Source organism: Sander lucioperca, chromosome 5 (assembly GCF_008315115.2).
Source record: "Sander lucioperca isolate FBNREF2018 chromosome 5, SLUC_FBN_1.2, whole genome shotgun sequence".
NCBI classification, from domain to species: domain Eukaryota; kingdom Metazoa; phylum Chordata; class Actinopteri; order Perciformes; family Percidae; genus Sander; species Sander lucioperca.
The window spans coordinates 11,992,229-12,008,566 of NC_050177.1; the positions used below are offsets into that span (position 1 = coordinate 11,992,229).

Genomic DNA, 16,338 nt, shown 5'->3' on the forward strand with positions numbered 1-16,338 from the left:
ACAGATATAAACATGTCGGAATTAATGTTGAGGCTTGCTACACGTAAATATCGTTGCATTTTATCAGCCGTGGAGAGTAACTCTGCCTGTAGTGGAATGGCTTCGAATGACGACCAAAAACGCTTGTCTTTTACTGTGACCATTTACTGTTCAATATGTTGCAGTTTTACAAACAAGAAAGTGAACAACTTGAGCCTGACGGACATGTTGCATCCATAGACTGCATCTCAGTAAGCTAGCAAGAGTAGGCTACACAACAGATAACTTCCGTGTAGCCTACTTCAAAATAAAAGCACTTCCTGTGACATTTCGCAGTAAAACTAAATTACTGTTAAATAAGGTTGTGTAGGCTACCTTTTCACAAATCAGCTGTAAATCAAGTACTGTAAATAATGTAAATAGTGAGTTTTAATCACACTATAATTGAACATTTCCTTTAGAGTGTTTTAAACTAAACATGAATTTCTTATTCAAGTGCTATAAACAAACATTTTACAACAATGCCATACTTTTAATTGAGTATTTTCATTTTCTCCTACTTGCCTATTATACGTTTTACTTATCTATTTTTTATAGCTTTAGTTACTTTGCATATTTATATTGATTATACAAAATATGAATAATCTATGATGTATTAAAGTGGATAAAGAGGAGACTTTATTGATCCGGTGGTGAAATTCACAAGCTAGCTGCCAAATCAAATTCCCCCTGTTATTTTGATGAAAGTAACTCAAAAGTAATGCAAAAGTAGTGTAACGCATTACAATTCAGAGACAGTAATATTGTAATATAACTAATTACTCTCAAATGACAGTAACTAGTAATCTATAATGTATTACATTTTGGAAGTAACTTGCCCAACACTGTTCTTCTAGGAGGTAGGCCTACATGCTTCTGTGTAAAACAACTTTTAAAACTTAATAACATAAATCAAATATTATTGTCTTGGCAGACAAGTTTTTGATGGAGTTTAACAGTCTATTAGATGCATGCATGTATCTCCAGCAGACCACTTTGCTGAGTATTTCATGGTTGCAGTAACTCTAGGATTACATTACAGCAGATTACAGGGGGGCGGAGGAGACCAAAGTGTGCGCTCACTGCAGGCGCTCATACAGAAATGACTCCCGTCCCGCTGCGTCTCAGACACAGTGGACTCGTCTGAGGAATCAAACTGGAGAACTATTGAAACTGAATGTGGACCTTCTACTCTTCCAGTTGGGTTTTTACATTATTACATCATTATAACTGCAGCAGTTCCGTTTTCTACAGCTGTTCAAGTGCGTTGATCCGTAGGTAATTTAGATTTTTTTAAATATCTTTTCCTGCCTTATCAATATAATACATTATCTGTATAGCATATCAATTGTATATAGACAGAATATGTAGGCTATTATCTTTGCATAAGATTTTGCATGTGACGTTTTCTCAGTTTGAATTTATTACCATCCTAACAACGTTTGCCCTATCAAAATATGTCCTTAATGCCTATAAAAGTTGAGTGACGTGATGCAAATTTACAGGGAGAAACGTTGTACTAATCTAGCCTTTACCCGCGTCGGATAATCCAATTTTCAGATGAATTAGCCTCTATGTAGTTTGTTGTTTCATATACCCATCTATCTGCCAATCCATCGTCTATCTATCCATCATTGGTATTCATGATTGGAGTAACGCTTCTACACGCCGTGCTTCCCTCTCCAGGTGGGTTTCATTAATGGTCCAGTACAACGTCTAGCCCTCATTGCCCTTGCACAATGAGTGTGTGTGGCTGCAGCGCCTCATACCTGTGGAGGTGGCTGCTGAAGGCTCTGTTGTTCTTGGCTGCTGTGCTGCCGTCGAGCGGTGACTGCCCCAAATCATGCGCCTGCTACGTCCCCACTGAACTGCACTGCACCTTCAGATACTTGACCGCAATACCTGACCACATCCAGCCAGCTGTGGAAAGAATCAACCTCGGGTGAGCTTTCGCTTTTTTTTCCCAGCTCAGATGATTGGAGAACTGCAGATACTCTGGGGGAAGACCATTTTTTTATTGATTGATTTAAACCACAGATTGTCAGCTGCAAAATGGTTATAGGAATAACATTACAAAAACAACTAATGTTAGCTACTGGCTTTTCAGAGTTTAAACTAACAAAGCCATTTAACTACCATTACTGGTAGTAAAGGAAGTAACTGTCAAAAAAAGACAGAAATTTAGATAGAAATAATGTTTTGACCAACTAACGTTAGTAACCTAGCTAATTTAACTCAAATTTAAGGGAGGTTAACAAGCTAACATGAACTCAGGCTAAATATGTGAAGGTTAGCTAAGGTCAGCTTTAGCAAATATCCCATTTAATTAACGTTAGCTAGCTAACCTATTCAATTTTTAGCTATAATGCAGATTTTACAACAACTACCAGCTAGCTTCTCGCGACTGGATTCTCAGCTCGGCAAAACTGCCACAGCTAGCCTCTCTGGTTGGTTTCCCCTCGCCGATGAAGAGCCAAAGTCCCGACCTGTCCTGTAGCCACTAGCTAGCTAGTTTCTGTGCTATTAGCTAATAGCTAGACTCCCAGAAATATGAAACATGGTGCCCCAGGTTAACATTTTATTAAATTACCGTAGCCTACCTGATAATGATAACGGAGAGTTTTATTAAGTTTGTGCAGTGTTTCCTCAGGTTGCCAATTTCAAAAACATTAACAGATTCTAAAAGCTTTTGTCTTCACCTTTTCAAGATATTGTAGGCTACACAGGTATGTTACACCCCCACAGGTGTTTTCACTAAATTCCCCTGATTAGATCCCTCAAGACCTTTTCACACAGATTGACTTGTCAGGGCAGGAAATACCAACCTTCATCACTGTGTGGGCATGATTCCCGTCTCTTGTTACCTGTCAGGGAGGGAAAATCTAGACCATAAGAAGTAGAGTTGGGGTTTCTGTCACAAGTTCACCTACTTCCAATGTGTATGGAGAAGGGAAAGAAGTCTGAAGAGGTCACAACTCAGTAACACTTGTAGTATGACGCCTTTTGGCTTGTGGCCTTCATCAGGGTCATCCTGAGGCCACAAGCCAAAATGTGTTGGTCTTACAATAAAGTTGTATAAGTGTTGCTGAGGTTTTTACCTCTTAAAACGTAGACCTGTACCATTTTTATTTCTACGCTATTTCTACTGTGGTGACCTCGCATAATTCCCAATGTAACCCTCCCCAAGTTAAACCTGAGGAGAGGTCTAATAAGCCAGTTCAACTCAAAACACCAGTGTGGGAGTGCAGGACCTTTAACTAAAGTACCTCCATACTTCAAAACAAATCCTTTTGGAAAATACTAAATGTTTAGAATATATATATATATATATATAAAATGTACTTTACACCAAAAGCATGCCACAAATGCGTGGTGAAGTAAGAGATTATTGAACAGTGATGAAAAAATAAAACTATAAAGCATTTTCTTTAAAATACTATTATAATTACTAGTTGGATACTAGTACTAATGGATACTAATCCTTTGTCACGAGAAGTTGATTTATTATTAAATAAATTATAACTAAATAAATAATAATATAAAAATAAGTTAATATTTTCTGTTTTTTTCTGATTGTGAAAGGAAGCGATGATTAAAGTAACACATTTCTTAGCTAGATCGGCAACAAGTATAAAGCCCAGCACTGATACCCAATATGTCAATATTAAAGGTAACGTCATCAGTGATGTACCAGCGTAGCTCTCTGATTTTCAACTTGAGCAGAGATCTAATCTGGAAGAGTAATTGAAAACACGTGTGCTGTGCTTGAAAATGAGACTGTTTTCATTTTTCCTTAACTTCCATAAAATAGTATGTGGTACATTGGATCCAATAAGCTGAAGTCTGTTTTTTGTTTCTCTGCTTTTAGGTACAACAGTATAACTGTCTTGAGAGAAAACGATCTTTCAGGACTTGAGAACTTAGAGTTGTTGATGCTGCATAGCAACACTATCCACAGTATTGACGACCGAGCCTTCCAAGACCTCAGGTCTTTACAGGTAAAATCATATTTTTGTCAGTCTCTTGTGAACAGATTACAGTCCTGTCTTGTAATATTGGAATACAAGTTCACTGTACTGGAATATCAAAGACACTAGTGTGAAAAGCCTGCCAGTGTCCTATGGTTTAGTTCAATACTTGTGCATGATGACACGAATATCAAGGATGTACAATGTTACTTCCACTGATGTTTGATCTTCACATAATTTGATTCATAAAAGATGGATAAAATATCAGTACAGTATCACAGTATAACACAGTCCAGTACATCAGCACCACAAGTTACAGACTCAGACATTTAAGAGCTCAGAAATGAAAAAAAAATAAACCCCACAAACTTCACAAGGAGAGCATTATTATGGGGCTTTCATAGTGGATTGCATTATATTTCATTATTTTGTAAAGGTTACTCTCCAATAACTGATTGCTTGCACTTTTCCAGACTAAATAATTATTCTGCTGTCTTGACAACATTTCATGATATCCCTCAGTAATGCGCCGTTGTGTGTTAATAGTCTTAAATCAACGTTCTTTTGACAAACTCCAACTTCTCAATCATCTTCTCACAGGTCTTGAAGATGTCCTTTAATAAAGTAAAGGAAATCAAAAAAGAGACGTTCAAGGGCCTGGACAGTCTGCTGAGACTCCACATGGACCACAACCACATTGAGTTCATCAGCCCAGAGGCTTTCTATGGCCTAACCAAACTACAGTTGGTCCATCTGGAGGGTAACCACCTCCAGCAGCTCCACCCAGACACATTCATCACACTGAGACACAGCCAGGTGTTCAAGCTGTCCACAGTAAGAAACATCCACCTGTCAGACAACCTCCTCACCACGCTGCCTGAAAACATCTTCTCAGGCTGCAGCCAGTTAGAGAACCTCTTCCTTCATGGCAACCCATGGACATGTGATTGTCGTATGACGTGGTTCTCAGTGTGGGCACAGAGGAACACAGGTGAGGAGTGTGTGTGTTTGCTTTGGAATAGTCTGAAAGCAGTCAGATAGATTTACATGCTTGTGTACAAGGGAAGACAACCCCTTCTTTCGTAATGAGGGAATCTTTCTTAAGGCATTGATGTCTTTCTGAACACATTATACATGTTAGAAAATAATTGTTGAAAACATGTGAAAAGTCTGTAAACTGTGTAGTACTGAATTGTGGAGTTATACCGTTAAACTGTTTTTTACCACGTCTGTGTCCAAGATCTTTTGGGCGGCCTGAAATCATGGTTTGATGACACACTGGAGTCATCCTGAACATAACCTCTCCCCTACTATATAAAAAGGATGTAACTACTAACGTTAGAGCACATAGCATCAGTGTTGTTTTCTTCACTCTCGTGTTAGCGGCGCAAGTTCACTATGTTCGGCAAGCTCTCTTAGCTTTTTCAGTCTAATGAATACATGCATAAACTAGGTTGGCAGACCTCTGCCAAAAGCCAATAGTCCAGTTATATATGATATGCACATCTGCAGTCGCAGCCACTGTATACAGTATGTCTGGTTACATTTCCAAAACTATTAGAAGCAGCAGTCAGAACTACTATTAAACTTATGTTACGACCACTATTAAATCTATTGCATAATGCACAATTAGAGGGTGATGCTGTGTAAACTAATACTATCAATAAAACACGATAATCAATCACTCTAACTGAAACTCACCATCTAAACATTGCCGCTGAGTGTCTGTCTGTGACAACCTGGATCGCAGTTTGTCTATTTATTTATTTAGCCCCCTTTCCAACAAGCTAGCATTACACGGTTGGTGCCAACGGGATCCTTAGGTCATCTAGTTTGATATGATCCTGATACCTTTACTCTAGCTTTCTAGATTTCTTAATCATTCAAATTTGGCTGGGTGGTTAATAACACATGTTCCTGCAAATTCACAAAATGCCAAATGTTGCTAACTAATAGATTATTCTACTTTTTTTTTATTAATACTGCATGGAATTGTAATCAAAGCAAGAAAGGCATATCCAAAGGAAACATATAAATCTTTGCAGAGACATCACTTGAGGCAGAGATCATTTCTTCTTCTAGGGCTACAGAAAACACTAAAGACACGGAGGAACACAAGTTATACCATTCATTCATGACTTGGCTAATGTAAAAGTCAACTCATAAATTACAATGCTGTATGATGATGATCTTTTCTGGTTCATAAATTTTTTCAATCAGTTTTGGTTTGGCTGGCCCATAATGTGGAAACTGTAAATGTTTTTTTGGGGTTTTTTTGACATGCAACCAACTAAACAGCATTACACGCTTGATTTAAATGTTTCCAGGTGTGCTGAAATGCAAGCGAGACAGGACATATCCAAGAGGCCAGCTGTGTCCTGTTTGTGAAAATCCTGCCCCTTACCACAACAGACCTCTATCCCTTCTCCCCGGTGTTGCCTTCACTTGTACCAAACCCTGGATCCAACCCCATCTAAAGCAGACAAACATCAGCCTGAATGAGGGGGACTTTACTCCAGTTTCCCCCAAGGACTTCATTGCCCCATTAGGCTCCATACAAATGAAGCTGACAGACCAGTTTCACAGTGATGCCAGTCTATCCTGCACTGTCCAGAGGCCCTCTGCTTTTGAGAACTTGACACAAACCTTGGAGGAGGGGGAGGAGGAGGGAAAGAATGTCACTCTGCTTACAGCTGGCATAACTGCATATTTGGTGTGTAACATTGACTATGAACACATACAGCAGCTTTGGCAAATCCTGGCCACCTACAGTGACTCTCCCATGACAATGGAGAGGGGCGTAATGCTGGCCAGAAGCCCAGAAATGGTATACAGGTATAGTCAGATGAAAACAAAGGAAGGAGAGGAAGGAATTCACACAAACATTGAGGCTGAGATTAAAGCCTCCCCTGCATGGTTGTTGCAGGGAGAGGTGAGCTTCCAGCTTGACCGCACTACTACCACTTTCTCTACTCTGCACATTAAGTACCAGTCTGCGGTCAACCTACGTGTGGAAAACACATCACCTAAGAAGGACCATTATTCCTGGACCATGATCAAGCGAGATAATCAAACCAAGACTGAGCACACTGTACTTACAGGTGGGAGTTAGAGATCAATGCTTAATTGCTGCTTTGACCTTTACTTCAGTCTACATGAAATAAATAATCTCTTAAAGCAACACTAGGTAACTTTTAGCTGCAGCTGTAGTTCCAATGAGACAACCTGTAGGGGGACCGAAGCAGGAAAAGTTACATAGTGTTGCTTTAACTGATGCATAACAATCCACTGATAATAGTAACGGTAATAAAATATTTATTTTATTTGTAACATAGGTGGTGTGGCGCAATTGAGCTGTCAAATCCGGGGTGAGCCAAAGCCTTTGTTGGAGTGGATTTTACCAGATGGAAGTAAGGTCAGAGCTCCTTACTCCAGTGAGGACAGGAGGATCATCATTTCTGCTGATGGGAAGCTCACTCTGCGGGGCGCAGATGCTTCAGACACTGGCCTCTACCGGTGCATCACCACAAACTACCTGGATGCAGATATCCTTGTCTTTCGAGTGACAGTTCTGTCCCCTGATGTGGAAGAAGCGGAGATCAACGGTGTCCAACTCTCAAGGCCACTGGGTGAAAAACTGGTTCTTGACTGTAGTTCCTCAGGGAGTCCTGAGGCCTTGGCACAGTGGGTCCTCCCTGACCACTCAGTACTGGACAAGTCTCATGGGAACAGGAAAGTGTATGAGAACGGAACCTTGGTGATTCAGGGTCTCACAGCGAGGGACAGAGGATTTTATAGGTGTTTGGTTTCTAATCACCTGGGAGTTGATCTGCTCGTGTCTCAGGTGACAGTGACTGGAGAAACGTCTGAAAAGGTGACGGTTTTGGACAGTGAGGGATCAGGGGTCAACATGGAGGACAAGGTTGACATGAGCTTGACTGAAAACACGCTCACACTCAATGAGATGCCCTCTTCCAGTCCCTCTGACAGAACTAGTCAGGAATCCAGGACCATCACCTCAGATCGACCTTACCCCAGACTCAGGTCACAGGCTGGAGGAGGTAGACTGGGACAGAGAAGGAGGGGGACAGTCGGCAACAGACGCATCTGGAGTGGTAGGGTGTTTGATAAAGCTTCCAGGAAAGTGGACCCACAGAAATTTGCTGAACTAATGAAAAAGGCTCAAGATGGATCGAGAATAAAGACTGGCACAGAGAAAGAGGGGGTAAAATATGAAGACTCAAACACTGGTCTTTCTGGTGATGGGGAAATCGGCTCTGGTGAGGATCATAAGGAAGATCATGTCATCATTGTGCCAAAGATAGTTAAACCAACCACAGATAATCCACAGAAAGGTAGAGTATTTGGACAAGAGAACAGGCAGCCTGAAACTATAACAACCACACAGACAAGTCAGGATAGTAATTTAGCAACAATGGGGGCACATCAAACAGTTGGCATGGAATCCACAGTAGGTAATCACATTGATGTAAGTCAAGTGTCTGAAAATAAAAGCACGCCAACAACAGAGTCATATATGCAGTCAGATTCTACACCGATGAAGTTCACATTCACACACTATCCAACAGAAAGTAAAAGTCAAGGTGATGCGGTTACACCATATAACACAGTTTCACACAACGCAGGCCTCTTTGGTTTTGATGAGACCACTGAACTTTATGCTCTGGAAAGAGCTTCCAATCCAGGCTTAAACAAGCTCCCAGTCACTCTCCAACTTACTGTGACAGACACTTCAGAAGAAACACAGCTCCAGTTCTCAGGAGAACAGCCTGTAGAGCCCGAGACGTCCACTGGGGCGGCTCTATCATTTACCACAGACCCTCATGTCACTCCAATGAGGGATGGCCCAGGCCCAGTGGAGCTAGTCATTCACACATCAACAGACCCAGAAAGCCAGACGACATTCACAGCCGTCACCGCCACAGAGAGACAGCAAGATGAGATAACCTTCCACACGACCCAGACAATCAAATCCCCACGCCTGCCCGCAGGATCCACTATCATCTCCCGGCAGCAGATCCAAATCATCCCACACAAGAACAGCAGAGGAGGGGGCCGCAGGAGGACCTTCCAAGGCCGCAGGAGGATAATTAAACCCAACAGGATCACCAACATACAGTCCTTGATCAATAAACTTAAACAGCCCTCATCAAAGAAGGATGGGAATGTCACAGTGCCTTATAGAGTTGAACTGACCACAGGTAAGCAGCCTTGTTTTGTAAGCAAATAGAGCCAAGTTTTGCTTCATCGTTTACTGTGTGCCTCTTTACCTGATATCTTGTATATCTGTTTCCTTTTTTTTTCCTCAGACTATGATGAAGACAAAAAGAAGACAGCAACCACTGATCTGCAGGTGGTCACACCAACAGCTTCTTCCAGTTCATCTTTACACAGAACAGAGAGACCTGGCTCCACACAAAAAACTGCAGCTTCTACCACAAACTATTACATTACTTCAAATGCCCCCTTTACCCATACAGAGTCTAGGCCAGATGTTTCCAGTGGTTACATGACCTCTGCTGATGCCCCTGAGTTTGACCCTACAATGGATCCATTTTTGACCACAAATAAAGAATCGTCAATCTCCACCACTATCACTACTACAACCGTCTCTAAGATTATCCGTGGAAGAATTCCATGGAATGAGCTGTTTGGAAGCAAGGAGATGGGAAATATACTGAGCAGGCTAAGGAAGCCATCCATCACCCGAAAAACCTCAACTACAGCCGAAACTACAACAGTGACCCCAACCACAACCCCTGCTGCTCTGTCCACCACCACCGCAAACTCCCTTCCTGAACCTGAGACCCTGTCCCCGTCCAGACACACGGGGAGCAAGGAGGGCTCATTAGATGATGACTACGGAGACTTGTCCTCTGCAGATTTTGAGTTCACAACATTGCGACCCAGCTTTCACTATCTGACTTCTACCAGTCCATCATATTACTCCAAGTCTGCCACCACTGCTGAAACACCACCAGAATCACATACTCTACCTTCCCCACCTACTGTCAAACCTCCTTCAATTGAAAATCCTGATGAAGCCTTATTATCTGGGTCTGGGGGACTAGCTGATAACTGGTTAATAACCAGACAGAGGCCTGGTGGGACAAGAGGACAGCAAGGGCGGAGAAGAAGGCCCTTAAGGGGCAGGAGACCCTTCAAGAAACCTGCAATCACTAAATTTCACCCTACAACTGAGGTTTTAACTACAACTATGGGAACTACAATGGAGGCAACCACACTACCACAGCGGACTGTTTCACTTTATAAGCCCCTTTACACACCATCTAGGAAAGAGGACAGAACTCCAGTAGTTGTTGCCACTGCCCAAACATCAAAGGAGGAGACTGACTTATATGAGGAATTTGGCTGGAGCACATCTAGCAGTTTAACAGCCTATACTACAACCAAGGCACCTTTGATCCCTTCAACCACATTTACCCCCACCACCACATTTATGCCAATTACCACAAAAGTGCCTGACACAACAGCACAACCCAAAGTCCACAGCAACATCAGACCACCAACACAGAGGAACACCGGTCACGCCACTCGTAGGCCACCAATGAGGAGACTCAGACCTACTGTGCAGAGCAGTGGTGCCAGAGATGCAGATAAAGGCCTTGATACGAAGACCATTCTTACAGCTAAGCAGGGATACACTAACACCCCTGCCCCATACAACAACATAGGCAAACACAATGCCATGTCAAGTGTTTATAATCATCTCACTGGCAATGAAGCTACACGTGCCAATATTGCTGGCTTTGAGCCCACTACAAAGGTCATGATGAACAAACCAAAGATAGTTGGGGGCAATGCAGCCAGCTTCACCGTGTTATCTAACTCAGATGCTTTCCTGCCATGTGAGGCTGTTGGAAACCCTCAGCCAGCTATAACCTGGAAACGATTCTCCGCAACTACAGGTAAAGAAAATATGTTATCAATTGTTATCATTTAGAAAAACAATAGAAAAGTAATACTGTGTGTTGTTGTGACATTGTATAATGGCAATTTTGTATAATCCATGTCTGTTTTATTATGAACTTATGATGTGTATGAATCAGAATTTTGAATCTGTACTTAGTGTCTTAGTAATGTTATAAATGTTGTTTTAGGATGTTTTTTAAGTTGAATGTTTCTTAGAAGAAATTCTCTTTCTCTCTCCTTCAGGAAGCACCGTTACTGTTAAGGGGAGGATGGGCAAGTTTGAGGTGTTGAGCAATGGCACACTGTCAATCCAGAATGCCAACATTAAGGACCGTGGCCAGTACATCTGTCTAGCTGAGAATGATCATGGGTCAGATAAACTTCTTGTCACCCTCTCTGTGGTGGCCTACCCCTCACGCATCATGGAGGCAAAAATGCGTGAGATAAAGTCTCATGCAGGAAACACTGTGGAGATGAAATGTAAAGCAGAGGGTCGGCCCACACCCATGATATCCTGGATCCTGGCCAACCGAACCCAGGTCAGGGGTCAAAACACAGAGAAAGGAAGGGTATCAGTATCTGCTGAGGGGACTCTGGTCATTGAGCAGGTGTCTGTTTATGACAGAGGTCATTACAAATGCATCGCCAGTAATCCAGCTGGAGCTGATACTGCTACAGTCCGACTGCAGGTGGTGGCAGCTCCCCCAGGTATCGTGGAGGAGAAACGGCAACAGATAAAAGCGGGTGTAAGCCGAGACATGTGGCTACCCTGCACTGGCCAGGGCAGCCCTCAGCCTACTATTCACTGGGTCCTCCATGATGGGTCAATGGTACGACCTTACAGACCTGCTAGAGACACAAGGATATCAGTGTATTGGAATGGAACCCTTCACATTAAGGATATGACTGCAGCAGACAGTGGCAAATATGAATGTATTGCTACCAGCTCTACTGGCTCAGAGAGAAGGGTGGTGATTCTAACAGTAGAGAGGCAAGAGTCTGTACCTCAGATAGTGGAGACATCCCACCGCATGACAGCGTTGTTCTTCGGGGACCAGCTGAGACTAAACTGTTCAGCTACAGGAGACCCTAAACCCAGGATCATCTGGAGGCTGCCCTCTAAAGCTGTGGTGGACCAGTGGCACAGGTAAAAATCCCTCGATCAGTGGTAGTAATGCACAGAAGAATAGATAGAAGCATTTACAGCGAACTTATGAGTAAAAGCTAAAACAAACTACTAACATTTTGGACTCAACATTTCTTAACCGTTTAAAGGCCATGCAGAACTTCCAAAAATAAGCTTTATTGTCTTCAGGGGATCATACTTCTTCACTTCAGGATTTAGTAATAAGTATGTTTGGTCATTTTTAGTTTCCTGCATTGACCATCATGTCAGTGTTTTGATGTGATGGTTACTCATCTGAAGCGTTACCAACTTGCTACATCAGCTTCAGAACCATCTCCATAAATACTGCATATTCTCAGCTGACACTGGAAATATTTACAAAATGACTACAATGCCTTGTAGTGTTTTTTGATCCGTTGCCAAGGCCTTGGCTCAGTTTACTGGTCAGTTCATAAAATCGTTAGTCTCTTTAACCTCCTAAGTGAGTTTATGTGTTGCTGTTAGTATTCAGTAATTAAGTTTTCCACTGTTCGTGTTCATTTTTATTCAACTATTTGAAGACTTTCTTTGCAACCACAATGTTCTCATTTGAGTTTTATTTTATGTGGTTTCCCAGTGGATTCTATTTTAATGCAGTAATATAAAAATGATTTGCTGTTATTATGGACATGACTGTGATGTGTGAAAGCATGAGACGTTTTGTAGAACTGTGACGAATTTAATTGTACGAAATGAAACAGAAAGGTCCCACTATATGAACTCTGCTCACTTATATTTGATCAGGCTTTATTCTTTCCTCTCCAATTACTAAGTCTATCTTATTTCTGTCATGTATTTTTTCAGGATGGGCAGCAGAATTCAGGTTCTGGATAATGGTACTCTTATTGTTAGCACTGTGAGTGATAAAGATGCTGGAGACTATCTCTGTGTGGCACGAAACAAAATTGGTGATGATCTCCAACTCATGAAGGTCAGCGTGTCAATGAAGCCAGCCAAGATAGAGCCGAAGCTCTATGGGAAGAAGCAGGTACCCTACGGTAATGACTTTAAGGTCGACTGTAAAGCGTCAGGAGCACCAAAGCCAGAGATCTCCTGGGGTCTACCAGACGGTAGAGTTGTCAACAGCGCTCTTCAGTCTGATGCCAGCAGTGGAGGAGGACGAGCACGACGCTATACACTTTTTGACAATGGAACTCTCTACCTAAACCAGGTATGCAATTGCATGTCATTCTCCTCAATGACACATACATTTTCAAAAGAATTTACATCACTGTGTTGTGCTTCTCCAGGTTGGAATGTCAGAGGAAGGGGACTACACCTGCTTTGCTGAGAACCAGGTGGGCAAGGATGAGATGCATTTACATATCACTGTGGTGACCGCTGCCCCCAGGATACGGCCAACCAGCCAGACATATGCCAGGGTGAAGCCTGGAGGAAACGTCCGCTTTGACTGTGAAGCATTTGGGGAGCCCAAACCCAAGATCCTGTGGTTGCTGCCCACCAACGATGTCATTGCAGCGTCTAATGAACTCTACCTAATGCATGTCAATGGCTCCCTGGATATCAGGGATGTGAAGCTTATCAATGCTGGGGAGTATGTTTGTATGGCTCGAAACCCTGCTGGAGAAAATAGAAAAGTCTACAAGCTTGATATAGAAGGGAATCCACCAGTGATCAATGGTTACCGGCAGAACAGGACTGTAATCAAAGATGTAGCTGCTAAATACTCCAGGAAATTAATAGACTGTAAAGCTGAGGGCAATCCCAAGCCTAGTATCACTTGGATTATGCCTGATAACATATTTCTGACAGCACCATACTTTGGCAGCAGGATTAATGTCTACCATAATGGGACATTAGAGATTCGTAACGTGCGGCCGACTGATACAGCCGAGTTCATCTGCATGGCAAGGAATGATGGAGGAGAAGCAGTAATGGTGGTGCAGCTCGAGGTGAGCAGTATACTCCGAAGGCCGATCTTCAAGAACCCCTATAACGAACGTATTGTGTCTCAGATTGGGAAAACCACAGTTCTGAACTGTTCTGCTGATGGATACCCAATACCAGAGATCACTTGGACTTTGCCTAACGGAACACGGTTTACTGGTGGCCACCACCTAGTTAAGAATGGGACTTTAGTCATCTACAACCCTCGCAAAGAAGATGCTGGGAAGTACCGCTGTGGTGCCAAGAATTTAATGGGCTACATAGAGAAGCTAATCATTTTGGATGTCGGGCAGAAGCCTTACATCCTGACAAGGCCTAGGGGCATCATACGCAGTGTGTCTGGAGAACCTCTCTTCCTTCATTGTCTATCTGATGGAAGTCCCACACCCAGAATCTACTGGACCATTCCTGGTGGCCACACTCTTACTCGGCCTCAAGTCCTCGGGCGCTACCAGTTACTAGAGAATGGTACTTTAGTCGTTCAGGATACAACTCTCCACGACCGAGGGAACTACATCTGCAGGGCTCGGAGCGATGCTGGAGAGGCTGTGCTAGCTGTCCCTGTTATTATCATCGCCTACCCTCCACGGATCACAACAGGGCCACCTCCCAGTGTGAGGGCAGTGACCGGAACACCTATCCAGCTCAACTGCGCTGCCATTGGGATCCCCAAGCCAGAGATCAGCTGGGAGTTACCCGATCGTTCAGTTCTGTCAGCGGCAGAACAGGGCCGACCTATGGGTAGCGAACTGCTCCACCCTCAGGGCACACTTATCATTCAGCGGCCCACAGCTTCTGACTCTGGCACATACAAGTGCCTGGCCAAGAACCACCTAGGTACAGACTCAAAGCTCGCATATGTACATATATTGTGAGAAAGAGAGTGGGGGAGGACGGTGGCATATCCGAATGTAAATATTACCAGACACTCAGTCACTTGTGTCTACGAGATACAGTGCATGTTTTCTCACATGTCGATTTGTGAGGGTTACAGCTTGTGGAATATTATTAGTGTCAAAAAGTGACAAATGTGAATTAAAAAAATAAACCGAGCACAAGAACATAAAGGAAACAGATTTTATAGGAGAAAAATGTGTTTTCTTTAACTAGAAAACACAGCCTGGGGCTAAAAAGTTGTTATTGTAACTTTGAAACTGGGGGTCTGGAAAATCATAGGTGGTTTTCATTTGGGGTGGTTCTCATGGGAGCAAAAGGACCAGTGCATAGAGTCAAACTTAAAGTGATTTCTCTGACCAGGAGTTGCTAGCCACACATATGTATATTATTACAGCACATACAGAGAGGGACAAAAAAATGGTGTAACAGATTGAACGAAATAAAAAAAAGGCGCCGAAGAGGCTTTAGACATTGGCAAGAAGCTGCTGCTGTCATGAAACAGCTTTGTTGTTTAACAGCAAATGAAAAAGACAACAGGAAAAGTTTATAGTAAAGTATCTTTCAAGAGCAATTCATCGAATTACAAAGTGGAAGAAAATGGATTTCTTCAAAAAAATATATATGGCTTGTTTTACACTGGATACATATCTGCATAGACAGTACAGTGCTTTTTATCAGATCTGATTTCTTTATTATAATTTTTATATTTTGATGACAGTTTAAAGCAGATTACTTTGTCTATTCACAGTGCATTTTCAAAACAATAAAAAACACACTATCTATTGTGTTGTACACAAGAATTTACAGTAATGTTATACATTATGCTTATCTGTAATAATACAGTATATGTATATCTATTTGTAGTATCTACTTTATCAAAGTATAGGAGACAAAATGAAATTAAAAATAAAACATGGTTCATGTCTTTTTAATGTTTTTTATTGTACTATAAGATACACCAAAATCCTTTTAAATTAGACATTTGTCAAATAAATGAAACATTGCTGTTGAATGTACACAGAACTAGTACTAGTAGGCTTTTATGCTGCTGTTGTAATGAAAGCCATTAGGATTATCTAGTTGTACCTCACCCTGCAGGAGGAGGTTATGGCTCTGGCTGCAGTAGAAATCTTCCAGACACGCATAGTTTTACCTCTCCAGCTGTAAAAATAGTTCTTTACCCAGCTCTTCAATGTGCCGGACCCACAGGGGAGCCTTTGATTTCTGTTTGTGATTGAGTGCTGATTTCACTGCACTCCTGCAAATTGCATGTTGAGACAGAGAGGGGGAACAGAGACATATTTAAAATATCAATCTGTATGTAATTAATTTGACGAAATATTCTTGTTTCCAAAGTTATAGTTTACTGTAAGAAAAGAATGAAATATATTACATGCAGCACAAAAACTTAAATTAATAATGGTGAAT

General features: G+C 42.0%; 2 protein-coding genes across 5 annotated transcripts in view; one reads left to right on the forward strand and one right to left on the reverse strand.

The window, feature by feature from the left end:
- The window catches only part of aadac (arylacetamide deacetylase), a 31,856-nt gene extending 28,948 nt beyond the window's left edge, over window positions 1–2,908 (reverse strand). The window contains exons 1-2 of one of the 3 annotated variants that reach the window (XM_036001226.1): window positions 2,718–2,908; window positions 1,788–1,938 (exon numbers count right to left, since the gene is read on the reverse strand). The gene's annotated coding sequence lies outside the window, so the exon portion shown is untranslated. Of the gene's footprint in view, window positions 1–1,787; window positions 1,939–2,405; window positions 2,552–2,618; window positions 2,654–2,717 lie in introns of those variants that run through there. The other 2 variants (XM_031301044.2, XM_036001225.1) reach the window with 2 other exon arrangements.
- Window positions 1,099–15,829, forward strand: igsf10 (immunoglobulin superfamily, member 10). 2 transcript variants are annotated; one of them, XM_036001223.1, is made up of 10 exons: window positions 1,099–1,296; window positions 1,705–1,960; window positions 3,887–4,016; window positions 4,587–4,977; window positions 6,314–7,087; window positions 7,322–9,208; window positions 9,317–10,936; window positions 11,184–12,087; window positions 12,910–13,276; window positions 13,356–14,888. In XM_036001223.1, the coding sequence occupies exons 2-10, from the start codon at window positions 1,758–1,760 to the stop codon at window positions 14,886–14,888; spliced, it is 7,809 nt and encodes a 2,602-aa protein (XP_035857116.1). In that variant the 5' UTR covers window positions 1,099–1,296; window positions 1,705–1,757. The 2 variants fall into 2 exon arrangements, with proteins under 2 accessions (XP_035857116.1, XP_031156903.1); XM_031301043.2 differs by lacking the exon at window positions 1,099–1,296 and having other exon boundaries at window positions 1,758–1,960; window positions 13,356–15,829.
- Window positions 15,830–16,338: the final 509 nt, after the last annotated feature.